At 44.3% G+C, this 27,519-nt stretch overlaps 1 protein-coding gene across 2 annotated transcripts in view; it reads left to right on the plus strand.

The window, feature by feature from the left end:
* LOC146796819 (metalloproteinase inhibitor 1-like) overlaps positions 1–27,519 on the plus strand; it is a 103,420-nt gene that overhangs the window by 42,971 nt on the left and 32,930 nt on the right. For both annotated transcript variants that reach the window (XR_014969669.1, XM_085629542.1), the window contains exon 2: positions 20,464–20,652. Coding sequence is in view for 1 of the 2 variants with exons in the window: in XM_085629542.1 (XP_085485668.1) it covers positions 20,464–20,652 (189 nt within the window). In the remaining variant the exon portion in view is untranslated. The remainder of the gene's footprint in view (positions 1–20,463; positions 20,653–27,519) is intronic.

The following is a 27,519-nucleotide window of genomic DNA, read 5'->3' on the forward strand; positions in this document are numbered from 1 at the left end:
GTTGGTCTCGGTGTCCTCCAGGTTCTCAGAGCAGTTATTGGCCAAATTTCAGGCTGGGTCTAGGTAGAGGTTCAAGATGGTGGGAGCCTTTTGTGTCCCTATGGCTCTGAACAGGAGGCCAGCAAACTGGCTCTTGGAGTCGCTCTGGAAGTCCTGGGTTCAGGTCAAGATGCAGGGTTCAACAGCAGGGCTGGCCTCTAAGGGTTCAAGTCAGGCTGAAGACAGTCAAGAAGCCCTTTTAGGTTAAGCAACAGTCTTGTTTAGTGCACACAAGGTCTCAGCAGCAGGCAGTTCTCTGAGAGTCCTTCCGCCGATCCAGGAGTAAACTAAAAAGTGGGTCTGAAGGTTCTATTTTTATACTCTGGTGCTCTAGTTCTGGAAGGTGGGAGAAGCTTCTAGGTAGTGGCTTTGAATTGCATGGAATTTTCTGACTCCCCTTACCTGGTTCAAAGCTGGCTGCAGTAACATTGTGGGGTCATTAGGCTCTTTCTGTGGATGCAGAGCACATCTACACAGGTGTAAATAGGGCTGGGCTTAGCACCACCATTCCCATCCTGCCAGCAGATGGCCCATTGAGACACGCCTTGTCCCTCTATTGCGTGACTGTCTGGGAGTAATTCACAAAGTTTGTCAGCTAAACCCAGTCATGTGACCCAAGACAGGCTGCAGGAACAAAGGGCTAAGCGCGGAAAATGACAACTTTCTAAAACTCGTTTTCAAAATTTTAATGAAAAATCAGACTTTACCATTAAAGAGGGTTTATCATTACAATTTCATAGACACCAAACATGACATAGCTACCTTCTCCTAATGAGAAATTACAACTTATTACATATAATAAGGTATCCCCAAGTGATTCTATGTAAAGGCTAGGCTTCACAGTAGAAAAAAGAGTTTAAGATTTCACTACCGGCATTTGTAAATCTTAGAAGTACATGTACAAGCTTTTAATTACACAGCACCCTGCCATATGGGCTACCCTTACCTACCTTGGGGTTGACGTATATGTAATAAAGGGGGAGTTTAAGGTTTGGCAGGGGGTTTAAATGCCATGTCGGCATGACAATCTAACACTGCATTGAGGTTGCAATGGCAGGCCTGAAGGAGGATTTAAACTGTCACTTAAGTGAGTGGAACAATATGTGCTAAGCCTGGTAGTTGCGTAGCTTTCTCTTTAAAAGTCTTGCAGCTCACCAGAGTTGAACAGGTTTATTATCACCCTTCTTAACAGGGTGCACTATACCTGCTCAGGAGGGTAAAATAGGGGGGCTGGTACAACTTGCAGAACTTCCATCCCTGTCCATCATACTTTCAGTGAAACATCTCCCAACCATAAGTAGAGCAGCCATAATTAGAAAAGGACATTCTAAAAAGTCTGCTGTGCCCTTCATGGGAAAATACTAGGACCTCTGAGCATGGTTGGCATACTTGTAAACTGAAGGTACAAGAGGTCAAACATATGTTCACACACAACTCATACGCCTATAGCATAAATGTCCCTGAGTATAAGACACCAAGACAATCATATGTGAACTCCAGTTAATCAAACTTTAATTATCTTCAATTAATGCATTCTCAGCAAACACATGTTTTGTCTTTGGGCTTTGTAAGCCCAATACCTATTGTTATCTCTATTTACTCATGAGCTCTGTATCAATACTCTTGCCTTTGATTTGTGGAGTTGTTTTTTTCACAAGTGAAGGAGTGATCATAGATACACATACATTTTATATTCAGAATCAAACAAAATGTATGTTTATATTTTTTTCCAGCCCGGAGAAAATTGAAGGATTACCCAACCCATTGACAAAACACAAATTGGCTGGGAATGTGTCTGTGGAAGATTATTAAAGTTTGATGAAGTGGACTTCACACTTCATTGTCTTTGATACTTTCGGACAATTTGCATGCATATTTGAGTGGTATGCGAACATATGTTTAATATTTGTATGGACACCTGGTGTTCCTATTTGGAGGCACCATTAGTTGCAGGTCTCCACCCTTGTTTGGCATCCACTACATAAATTGTTTCTTACAAACTGTATAATGTAATGTACTTTATCTGGATAGGTGTAGGTGTACCCAATGTAAACATAGACACTTGCCAAATTTTTGTTGTCAACATAGATGTCCTTTATCTTGCCCCTGCACCCAACGCATTGTGGGTAGCACACTCTCCACAGCTACAGGGTTTTGCCCTCAGCCAAGCCCTATTCCCAACCATGTGAAGGAGACCAACTCCAGCTATGTATGCAGGAACTGATTGTTGGGCCTTGTGCAAGGCCTATGCCAAACCATCCCTTTGCGGCCCATCACTGCTGAAATTCGGCCATGCACATATTGGGAGTAGCCATTAGTGCCTTAACCTGTCATGGGTTTCCAACACGTGCTGTTTTTTTTAAAATAAATGTTTTATTGTAGAAGAAAAAATTCGCAAATATGAACAGCCTGACGCCTACAACCCTGGGGCCGGCGGCTCAAATGTAAAACATATTGTACACAGCCTTGAGGCCAACAACCCAAGGGGGCAGGCAGCGACTCATGTTCTATACTGTCCATAAGACACATATGATCCATGTCGTTGTTACACCGCATACCAATTAATAATAAAAATGCCACATTGTGCTGCGTCCAGGAGTGACTCCGCAATTGCTAAATGTTGATGGATTAAGGAGAGTGTGACCCTCTTACGTGATATCCCGTAATCTATTTATCCCTCGCCTCTTCAGCACTCCTGCCCCAACCGGTAGCACTGTTCATAGGAATAATCGGTCCTCTATTCGCGCTGCAGTGAGGACCACGCCCTCCCTTTACTACTAACTACGCCCTAGGATGCTGGAGAGTTAAAAAAGTACCCCTGGATATGCCGTCGCCTCAGTTTCGGGTTCCGTAGCCTTATTTAGTTTAAATGCCGTTTACAGTCCCCAGAAGTTCTTAGGTCTGCTACGGGGCGGGAGCCGTTCACTGAAGGTCTCCGATTGTGTACAGCAATAAAGCATATCATGTGCTCATTGATCTATAGTTGGAAGGGGGCCTCTCATCCAGCAAATGGCTACTCTGCGCTTTGCTATGAGTGAACCCATATCTACTAGCCTCCGTACTGTTTTATGTAGTTTCTTAGAATAACCCAAAAGGGTGACCACAGGGTCAGGGGCAAGTTCTGTATCTATGATTTGCCCCAATTCACGGAAGATAGCCTCCCAATAAGTAAACAATCCCGGACACTGCCATGCTAAGTGCATAAAATCCGCCAAGGCGGCATGGCACCTGTCGCAGCCCGCATATTCCCTCAATCCATACCCATGCAGCCGCTCTGGAGTGTAGTATGCCCTATTGATGTACCTAAAGTGTATGAGTCTTTGTCTACCATGTAGTGAAATTTGCCTAGTGTTAGTGCAACAGTAGCTCCACATAGAGTCATCTATTTCCAGTTGTAGGTCCCTTGGCCACACCAGCCAAGCCTCAGTGTATTGGTTCGCTCTGTGAGATATAGCAACTTTATATATGTTAGCTACCAACTTACGTGGAGACTTCGTTTTAATAATATAGGCTAGCTCTGGTACCTCCGGAGACTCAGCCATGTCCTCCCCCAACAGGTCTCGTAGCACCCTGCAGACTCTATAAAACTGAAAGCGCTGTAACAGTGTGCCCGCCTCTTCCGCACTCGTTATCTGCTCCCATGTCTTAACTACTCCATCTTGAAATAGGTCTCCTGTAGTGGCTATGTTCAGTGCATGTAGCGCACGTGTGACCCCGGCATCCCTGCATGGGGCCAGCCAACGTCTCCATTTTATCGGCATTGCCGGGGCATAAAGCAGAGCCCCCGCCTGTAAATGCAATAGGCTATGCCATGCGTGTCTTGTTGTGGTAATGGAGTCTAGTATCCCTGTTCTCCGATCTAATGGTTCAAATATCATGGCTGGAAGTAAGAGTGGTTCAGCAAACAATTTCTCCATACGGAGAAAGGGTATGTCCGTTGCCCCATGGATCTAATGATGTGCTTGCGCCCCTTGCACCGCTCTATAATAGAGCTCGAAGTGTGGTGCACCCAATCCCCCCATGTGGTACGTTAATGTGAGCACTCGCCATCGTACCCGTGCTTGTTTGCCCACCCAAGCTAATTTAACCATCGATTTATTGAGTCTGTGAAAGAAGGAGCGTGGCAAGACTATAGGGATATTCATAAAAAGGAATAGGAGTCTGAGCAATATCACCATTTTCATAATGGAGATTCGGCCAATTAAAGACAGTGGCAGCCTTATCCTGGTCTCAACATCGTCTTCCAGTTTATCTATTGCAACACCATAGTTCTCTCTAAATACTGTCTCTGAGTCTTTGTGCAATCTAATTCCCAAATACCGAATAGAGTCTACAGTCCATTGTAAGGGATAGTCCATTTCAAAGTTTGCCGTGATCGGGGTTAGGGGGAAGATGAGAGATTTAGCCCAGTTGACCCTTAAACCTGATAGTGCTCCAAAGTGCACTACCTCCCGGAGGACTGTGGAGAGATTGTTAACCAGATCACGGACATACAACAAAGTGTTATCCGCATATGTCGATACTATTATCCTATAAGATGGGAACATGATGCCTCTATGTCCATGATATTCTCTGAGTGCACATGCCAGCGGCTCAGCCACCAGGGCATACAGTATGGGGGATAATGGGCAGCCCTGTCTGGTCCCCCTGGTAATGGCAAAGGAGTCCGTGACTAGGTTGCCCAACCGGATCCTCGCTGGGGGGCATTGTACAAAACGCCAATCAGCTGAACGAAGACTGACCCCAGTCCCATCCTGTTCAACACCTGGAGTCGAAGGCCTTCTCCATATCCAGGAAGACCGCAACCGCACTAGTGTCCTGTTTGACATGTTGTATATTACCAAACATTGTGCGTATGTTATAAGTGAGGTTCCTGCCAGGTATGAACCCCTCCTTTTCCGGAGCTACTAGTTAGGGGATAGAGGGGCTAGGCAGTTAGCTAATATTTTGGCAAGGATCTTGGTGTCGTCATTGAGCAGCGAGAGGGGACGGTAAGACCCGCAATCCTCTGGCGGCTTATCTGGTTTGGGGATGGCGACAATAATCTCCTCTCTCATCGTCCAAGGCATCGTACTGGAGACACACATATCATCAAATATCGTTGAGAGATGGGGGAGCAGAATGTCAATAAAGTTTTTATAAAAGCCGACAGTTAGACCATCCGCCCCTGGGGCGCTGTTGGTTTTCATGCCCATCAGTGCTTCTATTATTTCATCCTTTTCAATGGGGTGCATCAGGAACTCTCTATGTGTGTTAGTAAGGAATGGTAGTTTGATGTGTTCTAAATAGTCTAATATTTCCTCATCCGCGCTGGAAGAGCGAGAAGTGTATAAATCCGAATAAAAGTTCCTAAATCTATCTGCGATATCCGCTTCTTCGGTCAGCAGTGTTCCCTCAGCCGATCTAATTTCCGTGATCAGTGTTTTGCTACGCTTGGTCTACAGAAGTTGTGCTGAAACTGAGCCAGGCCTGTCCCCCTCCCGTAAGTGCGGGCTGTGGCGTACTTGCCCAAATGTTTGTCTTCGCTGTCTGCCGTCTCTAGGTATTCATCTATTGCGTCTTTAATTTCTTTTTCGAGCTCTGCACCCCCCTCGGCCACCTGACGCAACTCCAAGTTCCCCAATTTCTGTTCTAAATCCGCTAATCTCTGCCGGATCGCCCAGAGGACCCCCGAGTGCTTGGCCATTGCTACCCTCTTATGAACGCTTTAAAAGTCTCCCAAACAGTCTGGAAGCTATCCACTGATCCTATGTTGGTGGCAAAGAATGTATCTATGGCTTCCACAAGTTCTTCTTTAAAAACGGGGTCTAGTAGTGAATATGGGGGAAATCGCCATGTGAACGGTGGTATAGTTTTCTTAGGTGTGTGCAATATCAATAACAGTGGTGAGTGATCCGAGAGTGTACGCGGGAGTACCTGGCAGTTACGAACCTGCTCCAGCAAGGACGAAGTTGCAAACCAGTAATCTATGTGAGTGTGTATATTGTGGTAGACAGAATAATGCGTGTAACCCCCCTTGTCTGGGTATTGCACACGCCAGACTTCGCTCAGGGCCATACTAACCATAATTCTCTCCAACTGTCGCGCCGCTGCAACAGGCCGTCTCGCCGGTCCTGCTGACCTCTCTATCTCCGGGTTCCTAACTAGATTGAAATCTCCACCCCAGAGAAACTGTGCGCCCTGGTGCCGATTCGCGATAGACTCTAATGACGTGAAAAATGCTGGGCAGTCGTAATTGGGACCATATACGTTAACAATAATCAAGTCCGTGCCCCTGCCCTGGCATCTAGAGAACACAAAGCGCCCCTCACCATCTGTCGCCAGCTGCTGAAGCGTGTATGCAGATCTGGGGTTGACCCAGGTCAGTACCCCACGGGCATGTGTCGTAAATTCAGCGGCATTGATATTACCAAGCAATCCTCTACTGCGCAGCATCATACTCGTTTGCAGGAGGTGTGTCTCCTGCAGTAAAGCTATATCAATAGTGTGCCTGTTCAGGTAGCTCAGCACCTTCCGGATTTTATGGTGGTCATTAAACCCCCGTACATTCCATGACAGTGCGTGGACGGAGTCTATCTGCTTTAGAGTGTTATTCTCGCTAGGTATCGTCATCCTGAACATCTATTTTCCTGTTATCTCCTGGCCTGTAGTACGCGTGTGCAGTGTGTACAACATATGAAAAGCAACTTGGATTTGCAAACAACCAATACAATCTAACAACTACCTGTCCCTTCCTACCCCCCACCCACAGCGGACCTCCCCCAACTTGGTCGCGCGACTGCCCAGAGTACCCCCTCCCAACCCCCTCACCCTCCCTCTCTTAACCATTACAGTTTTAGTGTGCTTCACTCGTGAGCGGAGGTCGCTCAATGCACCGGAAGTAGAATGAAAAAACTCTTTAGCTCCGTCTCATGTATGTCGCAATTATTAGATACAGCATTTGCGACTAAACAGTCATTATCTATTGTGTCCAATGCTGGACCACTTATGCTGACACTCCTCCCTAGCGTATGTTCGATGTCCAGTTAACCATCACTGGTGCATTTAGTCCAACTGCGTTCGGGGTCCCGCGCTAGTCGCAGGGACCCGTTCTGCCCGCGTGCTGTGACCAGTGTCGGAATATCTCGGACAGATCACTAATATACTTTGACGTTAGTCTCCCCATATTGCAATCATCCTGTGGCAGACCCTCCCTCCTCTAGATCACCCAAGGTCGCATCATACAATTCTTATCTGTTATACTCATCGTTAACGAGTGTTCAACTGTGTCAGTCCTGGTCGTCCATTGATCCGACAGCCGCTTCGTCGAGCAGACGTCACTCCGGGCTTCCGCGATGCTCCTTGGACCAACCCTTAGAGCCTTCTGCAGGACCTTCGGGTCAGTGAAGATGTGTGATCTTCCTTGCCTGTTAACACGGAGCTTGGCAGGGTACAGCATGGCATAGTCTAGGCCAAGTCCCGCAGTTGCTTCTTCTTAGGAACAAATTGCCTACGCGCCTCCTGCACACAAATAGTGAAGTCCGGGTAAAGCGAGATAGTGGCACCTTCATAGATCAGAGCTTGTTGTTTGCGAGCTAGGCGAAGGAGCGTCTCTGTAATTAAGCAGTTTTACGATGATTCGACGCAGTTGAGCACCTGGGGGAGGGTGCAGGCCCAAGGACCGATGCGCTCTCTCCACCACGAACATGTTGGAAAAGACACCCTTGCCCAGCAGAGTGACTAGCAGTTTCTCAATGAACTGTTCCATGTTACCAGTGGATGTCGTCTCCAGCAGGCCAGTGATTCTTAAGTTTTAGCGACGCGAACGCGCCTCCAAATCCTCTGTTTTATCCTGCAGGACGCGTAAGACCTCGCAGAGTTGCTTGTGCTCCGAGTCCAACGTAGTGTGTGCCTCTTCCACCTCGGTAATTCTCCTCTCAGACATGTCCAACCGTTCCGCATGTTTATCCAGGCGTTCCACCATTCTGTCCATCCTGTAGGAGAGTGCATCCATCTTCGTGTCTAGGGAGGTGATGCCACTTTGCAAACTCTTTTCCATAAACAGGAGCATGCTATGGATATCCAAGCCTCTGTCATCGTCCGTGGATGTGCGCATTCTAGGTGTCTCCTCCACAGTGACGTCGTGTGATTTCGAGCACTTCTGCTCGAAGGTGAGTTTAGATTGTGCTCTATCCACTTTGCCCATGTTGGAAGCCTAGCCGGGACACCCGATAAGAGACCACCGGCACACTGTGTCAATAGCTTATCTTCACCACTGTCAGAGCGCTCACCAAATTCTTCCGGGAGCCCCGTTTCCACCCTCCAACTGTGCATACAGATAGCTGGTAGTGTATGGTGCCGTAAATCAGTCCAAAAAGGGGGGGGGGCTTTTCTTCTCTCCAGTTCCCTCTACACGGTCCGCTGCAATGCCCCAAGTGCTTTACGTTGGTCGGGGGTTGAGCGTCCAAAAGTGATTACAACGGCACTCCAAGGTTCCCCATGCAATCTCAGTGATTTCTTGTGGAGCACCACTGAGCTCCTACACCACCAGTGGACCCCTCACCAGTCCAGGTCAGATCCCCTGCTGCGCCCGATGCAATTCAAGGTCCTGTACAGTGTTCCACAGCCGGGGCACAGCAGCCACTCCAGGCTCCTCACTGTTCAACAGACCCCAATATTACCAGAGGGAATCATCCAATAGCGCCCAGCCCATGATGCTCAGTCTGAGTTGTCCAGAGATCTCAGGTCACACCCCGGCCCCTAGCCCCACGCGAGGTCACAAGATCGGGCCCTGGCCCCCGCTGTATTCTCCTCACCATCTAGTGTCTCTGGCTCAGGTGGGGGAACGCACCTATAGCCACTTCAGTGCACCACCGGTAGCCCCCAGTTCTCCGCGCCTCCGGCGCTCTGATGTAGAAAATAGCGGCCGTTCACAGTGTCGGGCCTCACGTAGTGATGTGGGCATCCAGGTCTGCTAGATGCGGGCATGTGCCGCTGCACTGAGGATCCGCCGCTCTCACCAACACAGCATTCGACCAGGGCTATGCGCGTCTCTGCGTTACCACCTGTGCTCTCGGGGTCGCTGCCAGGGGCGTCCGCGGTGCTCAGACACACCGGTTAGGACCACGCCAGTGCTCCCTCACCTCGTCCGCACCTTGGGTCAGTAGTCCCACTAGCTCCGTGGCAGACCAGAGATTACCCCGCAGTCCACAAAAGTCATCGGTTCATCGAGGTTCCCGGCACCGGCAGACTCTGACGCACGCCAGGTGACGCAACGTCGACTTCCTCACCACTCGAGGATGGGGATCACGGGCCCAGGAGCCGACCAGATGCCCGCGACGATATCTCCAGAACGGCTAACCCCAGAGGAATCGGAGTCGGGTCGGAAGCTCTCCGCTGCTCTCTGCACGCCAATCCTCAGGTGGGAGGTGCAAGTTTGTTCAAATGCTGCTGGATAATTGAAGGATAATGTGGTGACAATACGGAGCTCAGGGCTCAAGTGGCCATCTCAGTCGCGGTCAAGCTCCGCCCCCCAACACGTGCTGTTAATGAACTTAGTGCGACCAAGTGTATACTGGGCTTCATTTTGTTGTTTTGTGTATTTTGGGGGGATGTTTGCAGACCCCTGTTTAGGTTTGTGGATCCACATAGCTTTGTGGGCTTTGTTGGTCCTCCCCAGGATCTGCTACTTTAAATTAATTACAAACGAATCAAGGACATTTAGAAAAATAAAAAAGCTAATAACTAACACGTATAAGATGAAAATTAACACAACGCCAATTTAAAAAGTATATTTGAAAACACCAATATAAACATAATACTCAAAGATAAAAACGTACCTGAAGAATGCAACTGCCCAGTCTTTAGGTTTATTATGTGAAGCATACAAGCCACACTTGATGCATTACTACTGTTTCTCATCATAGACCTTCCTCTAGTCCTCAACCTGGAGATAAGACACTCCTTGTTACATAAAAACAAGTGCTGATTTCAGTCCCTAAACTGAATAAAACATGTTTCCAATTTTATTTTTACCTAGGGCTCAATGTCTTCTACTGAAATGAACTACCTCTTGCTACTTCCCTAATGTTCCAAAGCAATTAATTGCATCATAAAAGGATACAAATATGAGGGGTTGTATTGTCTAATGACATGGCAGAAAAGGAAAACTGAAAGACCGACATGACAAGTAAATTTGGACTCACAACAATGAAGATCGCCAGTATTTAACAGGGACTTTGCAATTGGCTCTTGGTAAAGAAGTAACAGAGTTTTGATGGTGCATAAAAGCATCATTGATCCAGATCCCCAGTACTCAGGACTCTGGCATAATGTCATGGTCCCTTATTTAGAGTTCTACTTAAAATATCTTCTATGCTCCCACCCTTCAACGCAGTTCTACTTCGATCCAAAGACCTTCCATTGCTATATACACAATTAGATAGCATGCGCATTCTTCAGAACAATCCACACTTTCTTAGCATAAAATGTGATGAGCTGAAAAAACAGAAAAATAGAATTGGTCAGATTCACAAGAACTAATTTTGCAAGAAGAAAACTTAGCAACCATGTTGCTGAAAATAAAACTTGTTAATTAACATTTAGCTTGATATTTTGCTTGCTGGGAGATTTTTGTGGGAAAACTTGTTATAGATGACTGATAGAAAAGAAGTAAAAGAAATTAACATGTTTGTGAAGTGAAAAAATCATGAAAGTTGCCGATTTTATTACCTGAATAAACATTGTGACCACCACTAGTTTGGGTACAGTGAGCAATGGGACCAGTTTAAGTGATGTCAAATACATAATACTGTTAAAACATGACTTCCATGATGGTGGGATGGTTAGTTCACTGATGCTTCAATAGTTCCTTGAGGATGGTAAGATATTTCATAGTTTGTACTTGGTGTGCGAGTTGCTGCAGCGTTGCTGGGAAACGAAGGAAGGAGAAGGAAGGAAGGGATGTGAGGAGCTCTCCATCTACAACTTTCATCTCTGACAGGTAACGTTACGCTAATTCAGGTGGAGAGAGGAGAGAGGAAGCACGTCAGATGCAGAGCTGGCGGGGCAGTCGCACCAGAGCAGTAAGCATCATGAGTGGCAAGCATGGGTGTACAGTTGGCATGAGGGCTGCAGTGCATTAGTCAGAGCCAGCTACGGCTCAGTTGCCAGGACCATGACTTTCATTCCTGCCACCACGGTGGTCATCTGAGATAGGATGCATCCACAACCCATGAACCGTACCTAAAGTCCTAGATAGAAAAAGATGTTAGAAGCTAGCAGAAGGCAGAAAAAAGGCCTCAGGAACACCAGAACTACATTGGGAACTCTCTCTTACAGGTAAGGAAACCGCAGGGTCACCCTGCCTGCTCCTCCCCACAAGCCCACTAGCCTGCACAGTTAATGTTTCACTGGCAGCACTGTTCTTGGCATACTCAGTCCCATGCTCTGCCCCGGCCCACCTTGCCTGATAACAACAGTCAGCAGCAGCAGCAGAGGGGGGGGGGGGGGGAGGGGTCACGGCAAACCTGACATGAGGTGAGGCAGCAGAATCAGGGCTGGGGAGCAGGGTTAAGCTTGAGGGGTACGGAAATGCTCCCACTGTGTCGCTCTGTGTGCTACCCAACCTCCTACAATAAATAAACCAGGCACCACCTCTACCGAAGGAGCAACAGTAAATAAGTAATCTTTGCCTAAGTAAATAAACCTGCACCCGTCTTCTGGATATATCTCCATCTGCTCAAAGCCAGCACACAGCTGACACAAAGCAAGGGAGGGATCAAACCCATCCCAGAAAGCGCTAACGGTGGGCCTTCAATTCCAACACCCCCAGAACCCTCATCAGCCCACTCCAATTGCTGCAGGTGGATGGCTCATAGCAGCCTTAGCACCACAGAAAGTCGGCAAGCCGCAACACCCGGGCATCATTGATCTTTTTGGAGTTTGCTACAGGGGGGAGCATAGGGCAATAACTAAAACAGTATACAAAGCATGAATCCCACTACACGGTCTGAGTCAACCACTGAAGGAAAAGTCTTCCCTACCTCAGCGATCACTCGTAGCACCCGTATTAGACTATAGGCACCCCGCCTCCAAGCCCCCCCCTCAAGGACTCATCACCAGGCCTATTCACAGAGTATTTCCAGGCCACACATGCTAATAGGGATCCACCCGCTTCAAGCTCCTCAAGTAACATAGGCAGCAAAGAAGTGGCGCTGCCTAACGTCTGCTTAAGTAAGCCCCTCGCTCCAAGCAGTCAGTGTGTTCCAACCGGAAAACACAGGTCGTGATCCTGCCCAAGGCTGCACAGGGCACCAGGAAATGCTTATCATAACTCCCAGCACTCCTGTAACATATTCTCCAACTCCACTGTCTTAGAATCTCTGGAGCAGGAACACACAACACCTGACAGCGCGGCAAAAACCAAAGTGTCAGAAACCTGTTGAAGTAGTCACTGCACCAATACATCAACTCGACCTGGCCCCATTCAGGCCTCATCTCAGGCCACCGCTTCTGATCCAAACAGACCAAACACAAGCACAACCACTGTAGCTAAATATAACCATGATCTGGGAGATCTCTCCACAATTTTCTGGACTCCGTAGAAAAAACGCTGGAGCATACACCAAAGCTGTTTAGAACTCCGGATGCAACAAGACAATCATCTCTGGGGTAGCAATTTTTTGGGCAAAAAAATTACATGTTCAGATTTTACATAAGCGTTCTTATTCTGAAGGTCATTTCATTATAGCCAATATTGAAATCGACCATAAGGTCTTCCGCCTAATTAATGTATATGGGCCTACTTATGATGATCCTGATATTTGGTCCAGATTTATTTCAGAGGTTCTAAAATTGGGTAATGTTCCTCTGATTATCAGAGGGGATTTTAACCTTATATCTGACCCATTGCTGGATAGAATATCCCAAGCTAAATTTTGTCCTCCAAAAGCATTTTTCTCTCTCAAGTCTTTATTTAACACTACCAAAATGGTTGCTGTATGGCGTCTGCATAATCCTACTTATAAACAGTTTACTTTTTTTTTTAATCCTCATGATTCCTATTCTATGTTGGATTATTTTTTAATTTCCCGTAGTCTAATTTCCTCAATTTCTAATCTCACTATTCAGAATATAGATATTTCTGACCATGCTTTAATATCATGCATTTTATTTGGTGAGTCCAACCAACATGGCCAAGGTCGCTGACGTATGAATACAAATATTGTTCTTAATGACAAAAACAGACCTAAGCTTTTATCGGCTATCCAAGGGTATTTTTCATTCAACAGTGAAGGCCACATCTATTACTAACCGATGGGATGCATTTAAAGCATAAATTCGAGCTATTTCCATTATGGCACATGAAGATACATTATTTGACACTAAAATTGAAGAATTTAGTAAACAGATAGCTAAATCTGAATGTCTATTTATTACTTCGAACAACCTCCAATATAAGGTAAAATTACAGAAACTCCTTATGAACGGAACTCAATTTTAAGCACTAGAGCTGGAATACAAATCTCTAACATCAAATCTAAATTTTGTTTTAGTGCCAATAAATCTGGTAGGCTTTTAGTTAACAATCTCTATATAAAAAATGAAAAAAATCAAATCAATACTAGTCACTCTCTAAATGGTTCAATTGCTTTATTCCATGATGATATAAGTAAGGAAAATATTACATATTATTCGGATTTATTTAATAAACCACCTTCTTCTGATACAGTTCAGATTGATAATTTTTTGGAAGGCCGTGGTTTACCTATAAATCTCACAAACTATTAGAACGAAATTGGATCTTCCTATTACTATAGAGGAAATAATTTCAGCTATCAAATCGCTAAAGTTAAAGAAATTTCCGGGTCCGGATAGTATTCCTGCGGAATCATATGAGGAATTTTCATCTCACCTTTTATCGCACCCACTTTCTTTGTTTTTGTATTTTAGTATTACAGAGTCTACCTCAGGGTCGTTTACTGAAGCTCTGAATATTGTCCTCCCGAAACCAGATAAGGACCCTTCTCTGGTTACTAATTACCTTCCTATGTCTTTAATAAATCAAGATTGCAAACTGTATGCTAGAATTATTGCAACCAGGTTAGCTTGTATACTTCCTTATATTATTCATGTGGATCAGTCTGGCTTTTTTGAAAAAGAGACATTTAACAAATATTATTAGACTATTATTTCACGCAATTGATGCTGGAACATTATTGCCTTTTCCAGCTAGAGTTCTAGCATTAGATGCGGAATAGGCTTTTGATCAAATTCATGGCAATATCTTTTTCGCACCCAGTCGGCTTTCAGTTTTGGTTCCTTGTTCGTTCATATGATTTCAGCTCTTTACCCTAGTTCTTCTGCCAAACGTTTTAATAATGGCCGACTCTCACAGAAGTTTTGCCTTTTTAGAGGAACCAGGCAAGGCTGCCCATTGTCTCCATTACTTTTTAATATTGCAATTGAACCCCTATTAATTGCTATTAGAAATTACACAGAAATTGAAGGCCTTCAGCTAAACAAAGTCCCTATCAAAATGTCAGCATATGCTGATGATATTCATTCATATATCGCTAACCCTGAATCTTCCAAACCTCCATTATTGAATTTAACTGATGTTTACTCTAGGATTTCAGGTTATAAACTTAAAACTAACAACACATAATTTTTTCCTTTAAATATTCATTGTTCACCTGATATGCTCACTAGTAAAGATATTGTTTGGCAAAAAGATAAACTTAAATATTTCGGCATATTTTTTAATAACAACATAAAAAAATCTTTGTCTCTGAATTTTGAATCTAATTTGGCGTATATTAAGGCTAAACTTCAAAAGTGGTCCTGCTTGTGTTTATCTGGGTGGGGAAGAATGGATGCAGTTAAAATGATTTTGGCTCCTAAACTGTTTTATCTTTTTCCAATGATACCTATTCAACTCCCTCTTAAATGTTTTAAGACTATTGACAAATATCTTTTTACATTTATTTGGAATAATAAATCACCTCGGTTAAGTTACAAAAAATAGAAATTGTCTAAACTCAATAGAGGGTTTGGTTTACCGGATTTCTAAAGTATCATAAAGCCTTTTTTTTTTTAAACAAAGTATTTTATGGTTTCAGCATTTAGATCTTAATAATTCCCCTGCATGGCTTCGGAGTGAACAGAATTTAGTATCACCTTTTCCTCTAGCTGCTTTACTGACAATGTCTAATTCTTCCGCTGTTTTAAAGAAATCTGTAATTTTGAAATCTACTAAATTGATTCTACATGACTTAGATTCTGTTTTCCAGTGTTCTATTTTGAACAAAATGTTTGGAATTCATGGATAAGAGTGGGCATTTTTTATTGTAAAGTTATTTTTTATATTAATGCCTTTTTAAGTTTTGAGGACTTGAAACAAAGATTTCACTTGCAACCATCAGATATCGTTAAATATGAATTGCTGTCTAACTCTATTCTTGACTCCTTCCCGAATGGCTTTCCTTTCATTGTTTCTTCTGATTTAGAAGTGTATCTCCAAACAATTGCGTCTTCTTCCCATGTAGTGTCATTATTATATAAAAAGTTAAATAATTCTGATGGAGGTAATATCAATTTTCTTTCCACTATTTGGAATGCAGAATTAGATTTGTGTTTATCTTTGGACACATGGAGGAAGATTTGGTTGAATTCTGTTTTGGGTTGGTTGCCTGTATCATTATATCAAACTAATTATTTTATACTTTTTAATTGTTTATGGACCCCTTCAAAATTACATAATGCAAAACTTTTAAATTCTTCCACTTGTTGGAATTGTTCTGTAAAAATAGGATCATTAAGACATGTTATATGATTGTCATTTTGTTAAGAAGTTTTGGGATGAAGTATGGCAAATGATTACTCGTTCATTGACTGTATTAGATACCTTATCATATAAAATAGACATTTGCAAATCCTCTTCTCTCACCACTAAAATGCCCCTACTGAATAACAAACATTTTGATTTCTTAATTTTCGCAGGTTTAAAGACAATTACTAATAATTGGAAAGATTCACCTTCATTATCATTTCATGCATGATGGGCTTGGATAATTTTCACAGGAAGGGGTGCTAATTTGACATTTTCTGGTATTATTAATAATCCGAACTATCGAAATTTTTGGAAACCAGTTGATGATTATCTAATGTTGAATCTGTAATACGTACTAGTTTAAGTATAACTATATAGGGTTAGGTTTAACTTTTAGCTTAGTAGCTCTGTAAACTTATAAATTTAGGCTGTTGTCCTTTTTATTTTTTTTGCAGTGATATGATTTTGTTTTGTCGGTACTTTATAATATAATCTTGAACTCCTATTTATAAATTAGTATGTTTATCTTTATCCATATTGTTTTAATGGATTAATGTTTGCACCTTGTCAGAGCTCTTTTTTGTATGTTTTCTAATAAAATATTTTGAACTAGAAATCCGGATGCTACAAGACAATCCTCTCCCGATACCAAAGACATCAATGGGACTATGGACCTGCAACTGACTTCCATGAGGGCTGCACAAAACTCAATGGCCAGAGAACTGATATGGCAGTCGGCCAAAATGGAGTTACAGATAGACCCCCTCGAGTCAAATGCACAGTGCCTCGCAGATCTGAGCGCCAAGACGGATCTCAATGGAAAAAATATCCAATGCTGTCTAGAAGATAGGCCATGCTCCTGTTCAACTGCAGCCATCATTGACAGACTGGCCACTCCCCCATAGGTCTATACTGAAATCTTTTAAACAGTCAGAAGCAATGATGGCCTCCCTGTGGCTAGCAGGCCCTCGGAACATTGCAGTAAATATATGGCAGCTGAAGACCTAGAAGGGTCACATTTCATTCCAATAAAAAATTTGGTAGACAGTCCTCAGTCAAGTCTTGGTTCCCTTGAGCTCACCCCCCCACAAAACCACCCACCTACTATGACGGACTGTAGTCCCAGTACTAGCACTCAGCCATTTGGAGGGACAACAAGGAGAGTTTTCCCAGCCCATCACAGCCAGGTGTGCCACTCTCTCCAGCACGGTTATAAAAAAAGCACAAAAGGGCCTCAAACACCAAAAGAGTGGTGTCTCTGTTAACTGCCGAAAATCAATCCGCAGAAAATGACCCTGTTCAGCTGTATCCTATATTCACAATCAGGTCAGGCAGTAACAGCACGAAAGACTTCGCAGTAAAAAGATAAGTCCCTAAGATACCTCCACCCTCAAAGATAAACAAGGAAAAGAAGGACCTTGTCACTGTAAGTTTAGTCCCTTATACTCTTCTCCCCAACTAAAAAACGAGGAGAGGATGTATGCAAGCACCCAAGTTGCTTTAACCAATGAGTCAAGCACAAATGTCAGCAGGCACCCCAGCCTATCCCCCATCAATGCAACCAATTTGCTACACAGACAGCCCATTGCTTTGCCAATCCTCTGCCCCACTTAAAACGTGCCTTCAAAAGCATAAACCCTGGGCACCAATCCAACCAATGCCTCTCCACCAACCCCGGTACACTGGGCCTGAGCACTGGAACCAATCACCACAAAGGCGAGCATGGGTGCCCTGGGGATAGTGCTAACCCCTGATACAACATTAAAGGTCAACACAACATCTTAAATAGGTACAACATTCTTTGCTTATTCAAATATATACCATCCTAGGCCCACATCGGCTCAGACAATCTTGTCTGGGTTGGGTTCCAAAAGCTCCCTGGTGATTCCCATGGCACTGGAAAGCCTGTGCCAACAATTACATCAGGTCGTCATGCTTAACAAAGCATCCCTACTTGCAGAATGGGGGATACACATTAAACAAAATCACCCAGAGAGATATCCACACATGCTCCAGACCCAAGCCTTGAAGACGGGTGCCAGCTCCCTACTACAAGGGCCAAAATAGCACTCAATATTCCTCCGAATATTAAGCTGAACTTAAGAAGAAGCACAACAAGTTTAAAATATCATGCACAAATGAACAATGGGACATTTATTCCCGGGATGCCGATATGGAACAGGAACATGTTCCGTGCGCTTTCCCTGCCCCAAGTCTCTACCAATGGCATCCCTAACACCGCCCACACTTGGACTCAAGGCAAACATACTGGGGTAGCCGTCCCTAGCCCGCAGCTAACTATCATTTCCTGGAATGTGGCAGGCCTCAAGACAATCATCGAGGACAACTCAGCTCTTGTCTATCTTCACAAAGCAGACATCCAATTGTTTCAGGAGACCTGGGCCACGGGAACAACCATGTTCCCAGGCTATTACGAATTCTATACTTCAGTACTAAAACACAAAATCTTTGGCCGACCATCCGAAGGACTCTCCATTTTTGTCATGCATGACCGAAAAGTAGAGGCCACTATTATAATTACCAATTCACACATTCCAAGTTTTGCTTATCATAGGTCTAAAATGTGACCTCCAACCCCTTCGCTTGTTTTTAATCAACTGTTATGTTAACCCTGCACAGCACCAGAAATAAAGGCCACACATCTTCTAATAACTGCAATTGAAGAGCTGCTGAATCAATGTGACTCTCAAATGCCAATTATGGTCAGAGGCTTCAATTTCAGGGCCCTGAACAGTCAAAGTAAGTTAACCAGACCAATCCCAGTAGCTGTATAAATTTAGAGCCTCATTAAAAATCATAGGCTAGTCTCAGCCCAATCCCTAAAAGAAGCTAATGACCTGCAATTCCAAATTACTCCTACCTTTAGGAATATAGCCACTATGGATTATATTTTCAGCAGTGAACTGCTGACACCCACACTCCTTCCAAGTAGATGACAGTGGCGAAAGGGACCACAGAAATCTGCATGCAACCCTGCAATTAGACATCAAGGCCTAATTTCAACTTCTTCCACTTGGGGAACCAACAGGGAAAGAACGGCAAAAGGTTCTCGTCAGAATCAAATGGAAAGATAATTTTGGCAAAATAAATAATAAGTGGATCACAAATAAAGAGGTAGCCATTAAGTCACCCAACACACTGACACCTTCAGTGCACTGGGAGGAACTTGTCGTAGACCTTCGCAAAGCCCTGGGGGTAAACTTCCCACACGCCCAACCTCCCCCCAAACCAGAACTGGTCACAACCAAGTACAGCCTCTGAAGGGCCATAACAGCCATAAGGCGAGGTGACAAAAACTTCTCTGGACAAACGATTTCAGCATACACAGCAGCTAACAGACAAAAAAAACCCACAAAGATGAGTGGCTAAAGATTTTTACCATCCTACAAGAGCAGAATCACTCCCACGTTTGGAAGCACATAAACAGTCTCCGCAACTTCACCCAGACTAAGGAGAAAGGTGTGGCATAAAGGTAGTGGATTACTCACGCCAAACTCTTATATTCAGACGACTTTTCTAAAAAATGAATGCACCCTGCATGTCTTAAAGGACATATGCAAAGAAAGTTTTGCCCCTGCGGCTAGTCATGTGGTGCCACAAGCACTCTGCACTTTTATTTATTCTGCCTCAACTTTTAGGGGCCGATTCCAATGTAGGTCCGTCCGACATCGGTCAGGAGCCGTAATCGACCGGCCTGCTGTCGTCGGTTACAGCCCTGCAAGTACGATGCAACCGAACAGGGTTCGGTCGCACTCGTATACTTCACAATGCAAGCATGCATTCTGAGCGAAATGCATGCTTGCATTGTGAAAAGCAGGGGTGCAGTTCATCCCTGCACCCTGTGGCCGGCACCCCAAGGTGCCTGCCACCGGGTGCAGGGATCCACAGAGGGGCACCATAGGTGCCCCAGGCCGCCATTCGGCAGCCTCGCACCCATGGGGGCCCTACTGGGGGCCCCCAAAGACAGCTTACGACTGCCTTTTTGTGCCGGAAAGACCGGCATGAAAAGGCAGTGGACGGACTCTCCGAGCCTGTCGTCAGCCATCCGGAAATCCGAGTTGGATTCCTTTCTGACCGAGCCCATCGGAATGGCTTGGTCGGAAAGGAATATGGCTGACACATTCCGATTCGGTTGGAAGGGCTCCGACCATCGTTCGGAGCCCTTCTGGCCGAAATCGGAATCGGCCCCTTAGTGTTATTTGTTTTATCTAATCGCATTCTTTCATAAAAAGTAATCTGGTTTTATGTCAAAAAATTTTAATACACATGCTTCTTTATCACAATGCTATTCCTTTTAAGAATTGTAATGTTCTTTGCAATGTCATTGCTTTTAAGAAGTACTGCGGATAACCTTTTAATATGGTTTTAACATTTGTTTATACTTGTACTCAGTAAACGCTGTGTTTATTGTCTCCATTTAAAAAAATGTAAGTACTATATCATGAATAAAACTCATTCATTAATTCATCTTTCATCTCTGTATTGCAAGAGGCTGGTCGTTCACATGTGTGCCTATTTTGGCTATATTTAAGAAAATATATAAGGGCAGAAGAATGACCCAAACAGCTGATTCCAACTTTTCTAATTCACAGTTTTGAAGCTTCATTGTGCCAGGTCAACATACATCAAGAAGGTTCTGCCACTCCCCATTAGCACCATGGATGCCAAGACCCATTTGTGGCTTGTAATGGCTTTGATGTCAATTGCAGCTTATCCAAGCACAGACTCCTGCAGCTGTTTGCCGAACCACCCACAGAGGGCCTTCTGCAACTCAGGTCTTGGTAAGTATTGTTAAATCTGAATGTCTGATACTGTTTCAGTTTTCTCTGACTGTTTGAGGTTTTGTACCTGGACATCAATTGAAACGTTTTACTCCAATGAGGTTGTCTACACCTGGGAAATGATATGGAAATAAAAAACAGGCATATGTTATGGGGTCGAGTACAAGAATGGGTTCCGAACTTTTCTGCATCCCCACAAACACTCTGTGCTGCTCTTGAAGATATAGTGCCTGGTTAGCAGCATCTTCCATATTTGCCACCTTAGGTTAATAAGTGGTCCAAGGTTTGACTGTACCAAATATTGCAGGAAGTTTGTTATTTACACTGCACAAAAGCCTGGATAGATTGGGATTTTCAAAATATACATCAAACACCACAACTTGTTAGTGATCCATGTGAACTGAAGGACATTAGGTTCGTGGGGAGATTGTATCCTGTGCCATTAGGGGCATTTCTGAATGGTCACATACTGCTGTAACAAAGAACACCAAAAGTCAGATACATCCTGGGCAGTTCTGAGTTTGTGACTACTGTACACTGCCAGGTGTTGGCTAGGTGCATGTGGGACAATGGGGCTCAATGTACTTCTACCTGTGCAGAAGAATGCCGAAAGGTGTCCAGGAGACAAAAGAGTGTTCTTTGGTATCCGTAGACGGAAGTAGAATTTGTAACGAGGGTGAAAGGTCTGTTTAATTTTCATCACTATCTCTGCAAGGAGGAAATTCTGTTCTCTATTTACTGGGGAGACACACATATACATCTTGGAACACAAGTGTCTCTCTTCATACTCCACTCTAATCTATGCCAGTTGATGGCATCATTCTGTGAAGCACAGATGAAGGGTCCGATTCACAGAACTAACTTAAGACAAAATCCTACGCACTGGCTGGATGTTGAACCACCCGTCTTTAGCTACTGGCGAGCTAAATTACTGTCTGTTTATCATTTGGAAACTGCTGTTTATAAAACAAAGGGCAAGAATAGAAGGGCACTTGGGTTAAAATTATGGTCTCCAGTTCTCAATTGGCTATGAATAGAATTTTACGTTTCTGTATTGGTTACGTTGTGATCTATTTGATGATATAACTAATTGGTTCACACTTAATATAATGTTTGTGTCCTGGCTTTTTGATGATATAAAAATCAATAAAGAAAATTAAAAAAAAAAAAAAAAAAAAATTAGACAAAATCCTAAACTTACTACCATTTTAGAATTCACAGAAGGCACTTGCTCATTTTGGTTTTCACAGAAGGCACTTACTCATTTCGGTATTCACAGAAGTTAGGAGTCCTAACTTTACTACTCCTAAACTGAGAAAAATCCTAACTTTAAGACTTTCGGTATTCACAGAAGACATTTAGGAGTCCTAAAAGGTGGAGTCCTAACTTTACTACTCCTAAACTGAGAAAAATCCTAACTTTAAGACTTTCGATATTCACAGAAGGCATTTAGTAGTCCTAAAGTTAGGACTCCTAACTTCTGTGAATACCGAAATGAGTAAGTGCCTTCTGTGAATACCAAAATGGTAGTAATTTTAGGATTTTGTCTTAAGTTAGTTCTGTGAATCGGGCCCAAAGAGTCTAGTGAGTCCAGGGTATCCTCACTGCAACAAGAGTTGCATCAGTTGTTCAGCATGAATTTACAAACTAAAGGAAACTTGTAGTCAGATTGAAACCATAGTGCAAACACATTCAGAGTTTTATAAAGTGTTTGTTATGTAGTTTTAAATATCGGATTGGTCACCTAAACGTGTGTATTACATTTTAAAAGTGGAATAGTTGAAGGCTTTCTCCTTTTGAGCTTTTCAAAGGAAAGGATGACTATCCTGACAGCCTTCTTTGATTAGAAACTTGGAAACAGGGAGATATCTCCTGAGAGGGTTGCAAGCAAATCAAAAGGTACTAACAAACTTCTTTCGCAAAAAGGAAGTACATTTTTAGTAAGAGGGAATAAAGACTTAGGAAAAATTTCATGCAGGCAAAGCACTTAACTAGCCCGAGAGCATGGCAGAACAGGGCTGAGCAAACTGTGAAACCAGAATCCAACAGGGAAAGCCAGAAAATTAGGAAAAACACCAAAGACAAAAATCTCAGTTAAGGGGTAATGAACATGTATGTTTGTATGTATGTCCCATTTCTGTTGTGCAAACCTAGTCAAAAAGCAGTGGAGCAATGTAGAGGCTCAAAGATGAGCATAAAGTCATAGGAAGGGGTAACCGGTTTCTGAACTGTTAGTTCATTGTGATGTAGTGATGTGATATGGTCTTCAACTCTTTCTTATATTGGAGCAGCTATGGGGTGGTCCTGATTAATACGTTCCAGATGTGGGGTGCAAAGATGGAAAAGGCCAGCTGCCCTGTGTTCCCTCTACCATCTGCGTTTGGATGTCGGCTCAGCCCTTGCCTTTGTGCTGTCCACAGGGAGCCTGGAAGCACCCAGACAGAGAAAAGGGAAGAAGCAGACACTAGCACTCTTTGAGAGGACAGCCATTAACCTCCCAAACTAAATGCTAATGCCCGCATGACATTGTAATTTTATGGCAAGACCCAATGCTCATATTATACTTTTCTTGACAGGAGTCGAGAAGCAAAAGAAAACTACATTTCCCATAAGGCTCAAGGACTACAAGCCAATAGGAGAATAACAGTAGTACATTAATAAAACTAATCAAAACTAATCAAAGATATGGAACCTCTATAACACCTATTCTGACTGCAATCAGCCCTCTTTTCTGGCTATTCATAGTCAAGATAAGCAATTCTTTCCTTAGCTCTTAATATTTTAAACTTAATATATGTATCATATTGTTTTTTTTACTGAATTTCACAAGTGAACTTTTGGATATAAATATAATAGATTTTTACTCAATGTTATTGCTACACAGTTGTGTCATGTGACAATAGGTTTTTCCTTACAGGCTACCGTTATTTATTCAGTGACGCAGTTCGTAACAGGCTCTTCCAGCCCAAGTCCTCTGATAATGAAGGGGCTCGCTTCTCTCTCTCTTTCTCAGAGGCTGACCGTCAACGCATATGACTTCCCTCAAGGACATGACTTTAGTTTAAACTTTCTTGGCTCTCTTGCTAACTGGTTCCATTTTTGATGACGCAGGCCCTTCCCATGGGGGCCCATTGATGTTGCGGTTGACTCCTCTTCAGGGCACGGCCTGTACCCATTCTCCGCCTGCTTCTATCTCACCAATGTGGCTCATTGTAATTAATTTGCAAGCGGCCTCATCATAGAGGGCACCATTATCTCTGTTGACTTACCCTTTGAGCAAATAACATTTAACCCTTTCAATACTAATTTAAGGCGCTTCGACATATTTTTTGTTTATTCTTGGATTTTTTCTAAATTCTTAAAAATATTTCACATTGTCAATTATTGATTTATTTCATATTTATTTTCACATTGGAATATTTACCATGAATTCTGAATTTCCCTCAGCTTTTCACGGTGATGATGAAGGTGAGGACTTTTGTAGCAATTTAAATTCTTTTATTCAATCATCAGCCGAACAAGCATTGTCCTCCTCTGTGGAAAAGATTACTAAAAACATAGAAAATACTGTTAAAAGCATAGTGACCAAAAGTTCTTTGACCCATTGTACGGGGGATGGCATGCGATGCCATCCCCGAATTCATAGCACCAAAGGTCATCGAAACCGAACACTACATCTTCCTCAAGGACCTCAACTTCCACCTCAAGGACCCCTAAACCAACACAACCAACTTCCTCAAAAGCATGAACAACATCTGCCTCACCCAACTAGTCACCAACCCTATACACAATGTAACACACATGCTTTACCCTATTTTCACAGCCAAAACAGAGTCAAGTACAGCAACAGAACCAAGCTGTTCTGGTTAGACCAATCAATCATCCACTGCACCATCAAAGTAGCCCTCAACACTGCCACTACGCCTCCCAGAACTGCACACAGCAGCTGCGAAAAAGTATCCGAAAGCCAATGGACTGATGCCCTCAACTCCTCCCATTCTGACACCACTACCAACCTTGAACAGGCTGTCAAGAACTTCCCCACCTGGATCACCAACTGCGCCAACAAAGTCACCGTCATCAAACCCACCAACCCAAGAAACCCGCCAAATATGCCCGTTGGCACACCACAGAACTGAAAACCATAAAACACAACTGCAAGCGACTAGAAAGGAGAAGAAGCTCCAACAAGAAGTCCACAGGCTGCAACTCCTTCAAGACACCACTCAACCACTACCACCAACTCCTTAAAGAGACAAAAAAGAACACCCTAGCCATCCTCATCAAATCCAGCTCTAACCACAACCAAGAACTCTTCAGCATCGTCAAGGAGTTCTCCAACCCCTCAGCAACTGAAAACATCACACCCCTTCCCAAGATCTTTGCTACTCCCTGACGGATGTCTTCCACTGCAAGATTGCCACTATCTACTAACATTTTGAACCCCAAACCACCACCGCTGACATACTCAGCCTCCTCGCCCCAACAGACGCAAACCGCGACAGGATCACCACTCTGGACCAACTCACCACGCAGAGCACCACAGTCATCATGCACTCTATCCACTCAGGAGCACCCACAGACCCCTGTCCCCACCAAATGTTCACCTGGGAAACAAGACTATCAGGAATGAGCACACTGACATCTTCAACACATTCATCACCTCGGCCACCTTCCCAGAAGAATGGTGTGGTGGTCCTCTCGGGCATCACTGATGTGTTGTATTCTGTGCTCTCCTGAATGTGTTGTGTGCCCCTCTGCAATGTGAAGGGGAGGTGCGTATTGACTTTGTGTTGACATATATGTTGGCGCATTGTGCAGTTTTGCATGCAGACTGTATGGTAATGTACATTGTGACTGTTTGGGGGGTGCAGGATTCTTCTGCGGGACAGTGTACATTTGGTCTACATGACGGATGTGAGGTCGTATGCGTACATTTCCATTTCACAGTTTCCGGCTCAGTCAGATGTAGTAGACATGTTTCTGTGCATGTGCGGAGCCAGTTGTGTCCTCTGTTCTGCAGTGTCAGCTATGAGCATTGTTCCTTGTTGTCGTCAATGTGGGTGTGCTGTTTGTGCTATGTGTGTGTGCTGCAATGTGCCAAGGGGATCTGTGCCATTGATCTGGGTGATTGTGGGTGTGCGGTGTGGTACACCTCATTGTGCATGTATGCCATTGTGTCCACTCCCCCGTCCCCTAGTCACTGTTCGTTGCACTCCCTGTTGATTTTGTGTCAGGTCCTCTCGAGCTGTGTCCATACTTCCTTCTCCTTGCACCGTCTCCACACTGATGACTGTGGCCCGGGTATCCTTCAGCAAATCTGCTGGTGCTGGACTGCCACATCCTGTCGCCATTGCTGCCTTCCTGTTGGCAGTGGGTTCGTGCCTGGATTAGGTAGTCACGTAATGCCAGTGCTTATTGGCCTCCTGGATTGGCCTCTTCGGCACTCCGCTTGTAATCTAGGTGGTCTGCTTGTGGGTCAGTTGTTGGTAGTTTTCTGTCACCTCCGTGACGTGGTCATGTTTTCCTATGGTCTGCACCCCGTCTTCCACTCCCTCTTCTCCTTGGCCTTCCCCGGCCCCATTGTTCCTTGCTGGTAGTCTGTGGGGGTTGTGGGGTTCGGGTTGGCCCCTGAAACTCCGCTTGCAATCTAGGTGGTCTGCTTGTGGGTCAGTTGTTGGTAGTTTTCTGTCACCTCCGTGACGCTGGTCATGTTTTCCTACGGTCTGCACCCCGTCATCCACTCCCTCTTCTCCTTGGCCTTCCCCGGCCCCATTGTTCTTTGCTGGTAGTCTGTGGGGGTTGTGGAGTTCGGGTTGGCCCCTGCGCTGTGTCAGGGTGCATCCATGTTGCTACGCACTTTGGATTGTTTTTGGTGTATTTTTTCTGTGGTTTTTATGGTGCATTGTTCCGCCAGACGCGTGAGATTTGCAGGCCTGTGACTGCTATTTCGCTACTTTTTGTACCGCGATTGGCCTCATCGCATGTTTTTTGCATTCGCGTATCACATTTATGCGGCGTGGCGTTGATTTTGATGCGGACATTTGGCGTGTTATTTGGTGACTATCGCATGCTACCGCCTTGTTGTGAATCCCACCTTGTCACGGGGTTATTTTCCCGCGATGGGCTGCGATATTGAAAGTTGTGTTACTCTACTCTTGCGGTAGTTATCACACGTTCTTGTGAATATACCCCCAGGTTTCATTCTCAAAAAAGAGAAATCTATTCTACCTCCTTTCAAACAGTTGGAATTATTGGGATTTCTAACACATTTCTAATACATTTCTACTCTTCATTTACCTAAATCCAAAGAAAAAAGAAAAAGCAATAAAAATCAGAATTCTCTCAAACTCTTCCAGTTTCCTTCAGTTGGCCAGGCAATCATCCTGTTTCCTTGTACTAAGAATGCTGCTCAAGATCTTCAAGTGACTCCCCACGCACACAAGACGGACAGTCACTGAAGCCCTCATAACCAGCAGACTGGACTACGCCACACATTCTATGCTGGCATCTCCAACCAACTCATTCAAAAGCTCCAAATGACCCAGAATGCCCCTTCTAGACTCATCCTGGACATCCCCCCACAGTGCTCACATCACCCCTCTTCTCAGAAAGCTCCATTAGCTACCCATATGGATACTTTGCCATTTCAAGCTACTCACCCACAACTACAAAGCCCTAAACAATTCTGGACCTACATACCTGAACAACTGTATTCACTTCCACCAGTCTTCCAGACCACTACACTCAGCATCTCTCTCCCACACTCACAAAAGCCATTCCGGTGGACGGTCTTTTTCCTACATCGCCGCTAAGTCCTGGAGCAACCTCCCTCCACACATAAGGATGTCCCCATCCCTGCTCAAC

This window comes from Triturus cristatus, chromosome 10 (assembly GCF_964204655.1).
Source record: "Triturus cristatus chromosome 10, aTriCri1.1, whole genome shotgun sequence".
Classification (NCBI taxonomy): Eukaryota; Metazoa; Chordata; class Amphibia; order Caudata; family Salamandridae; genus Triturus; species Triturus cristatus.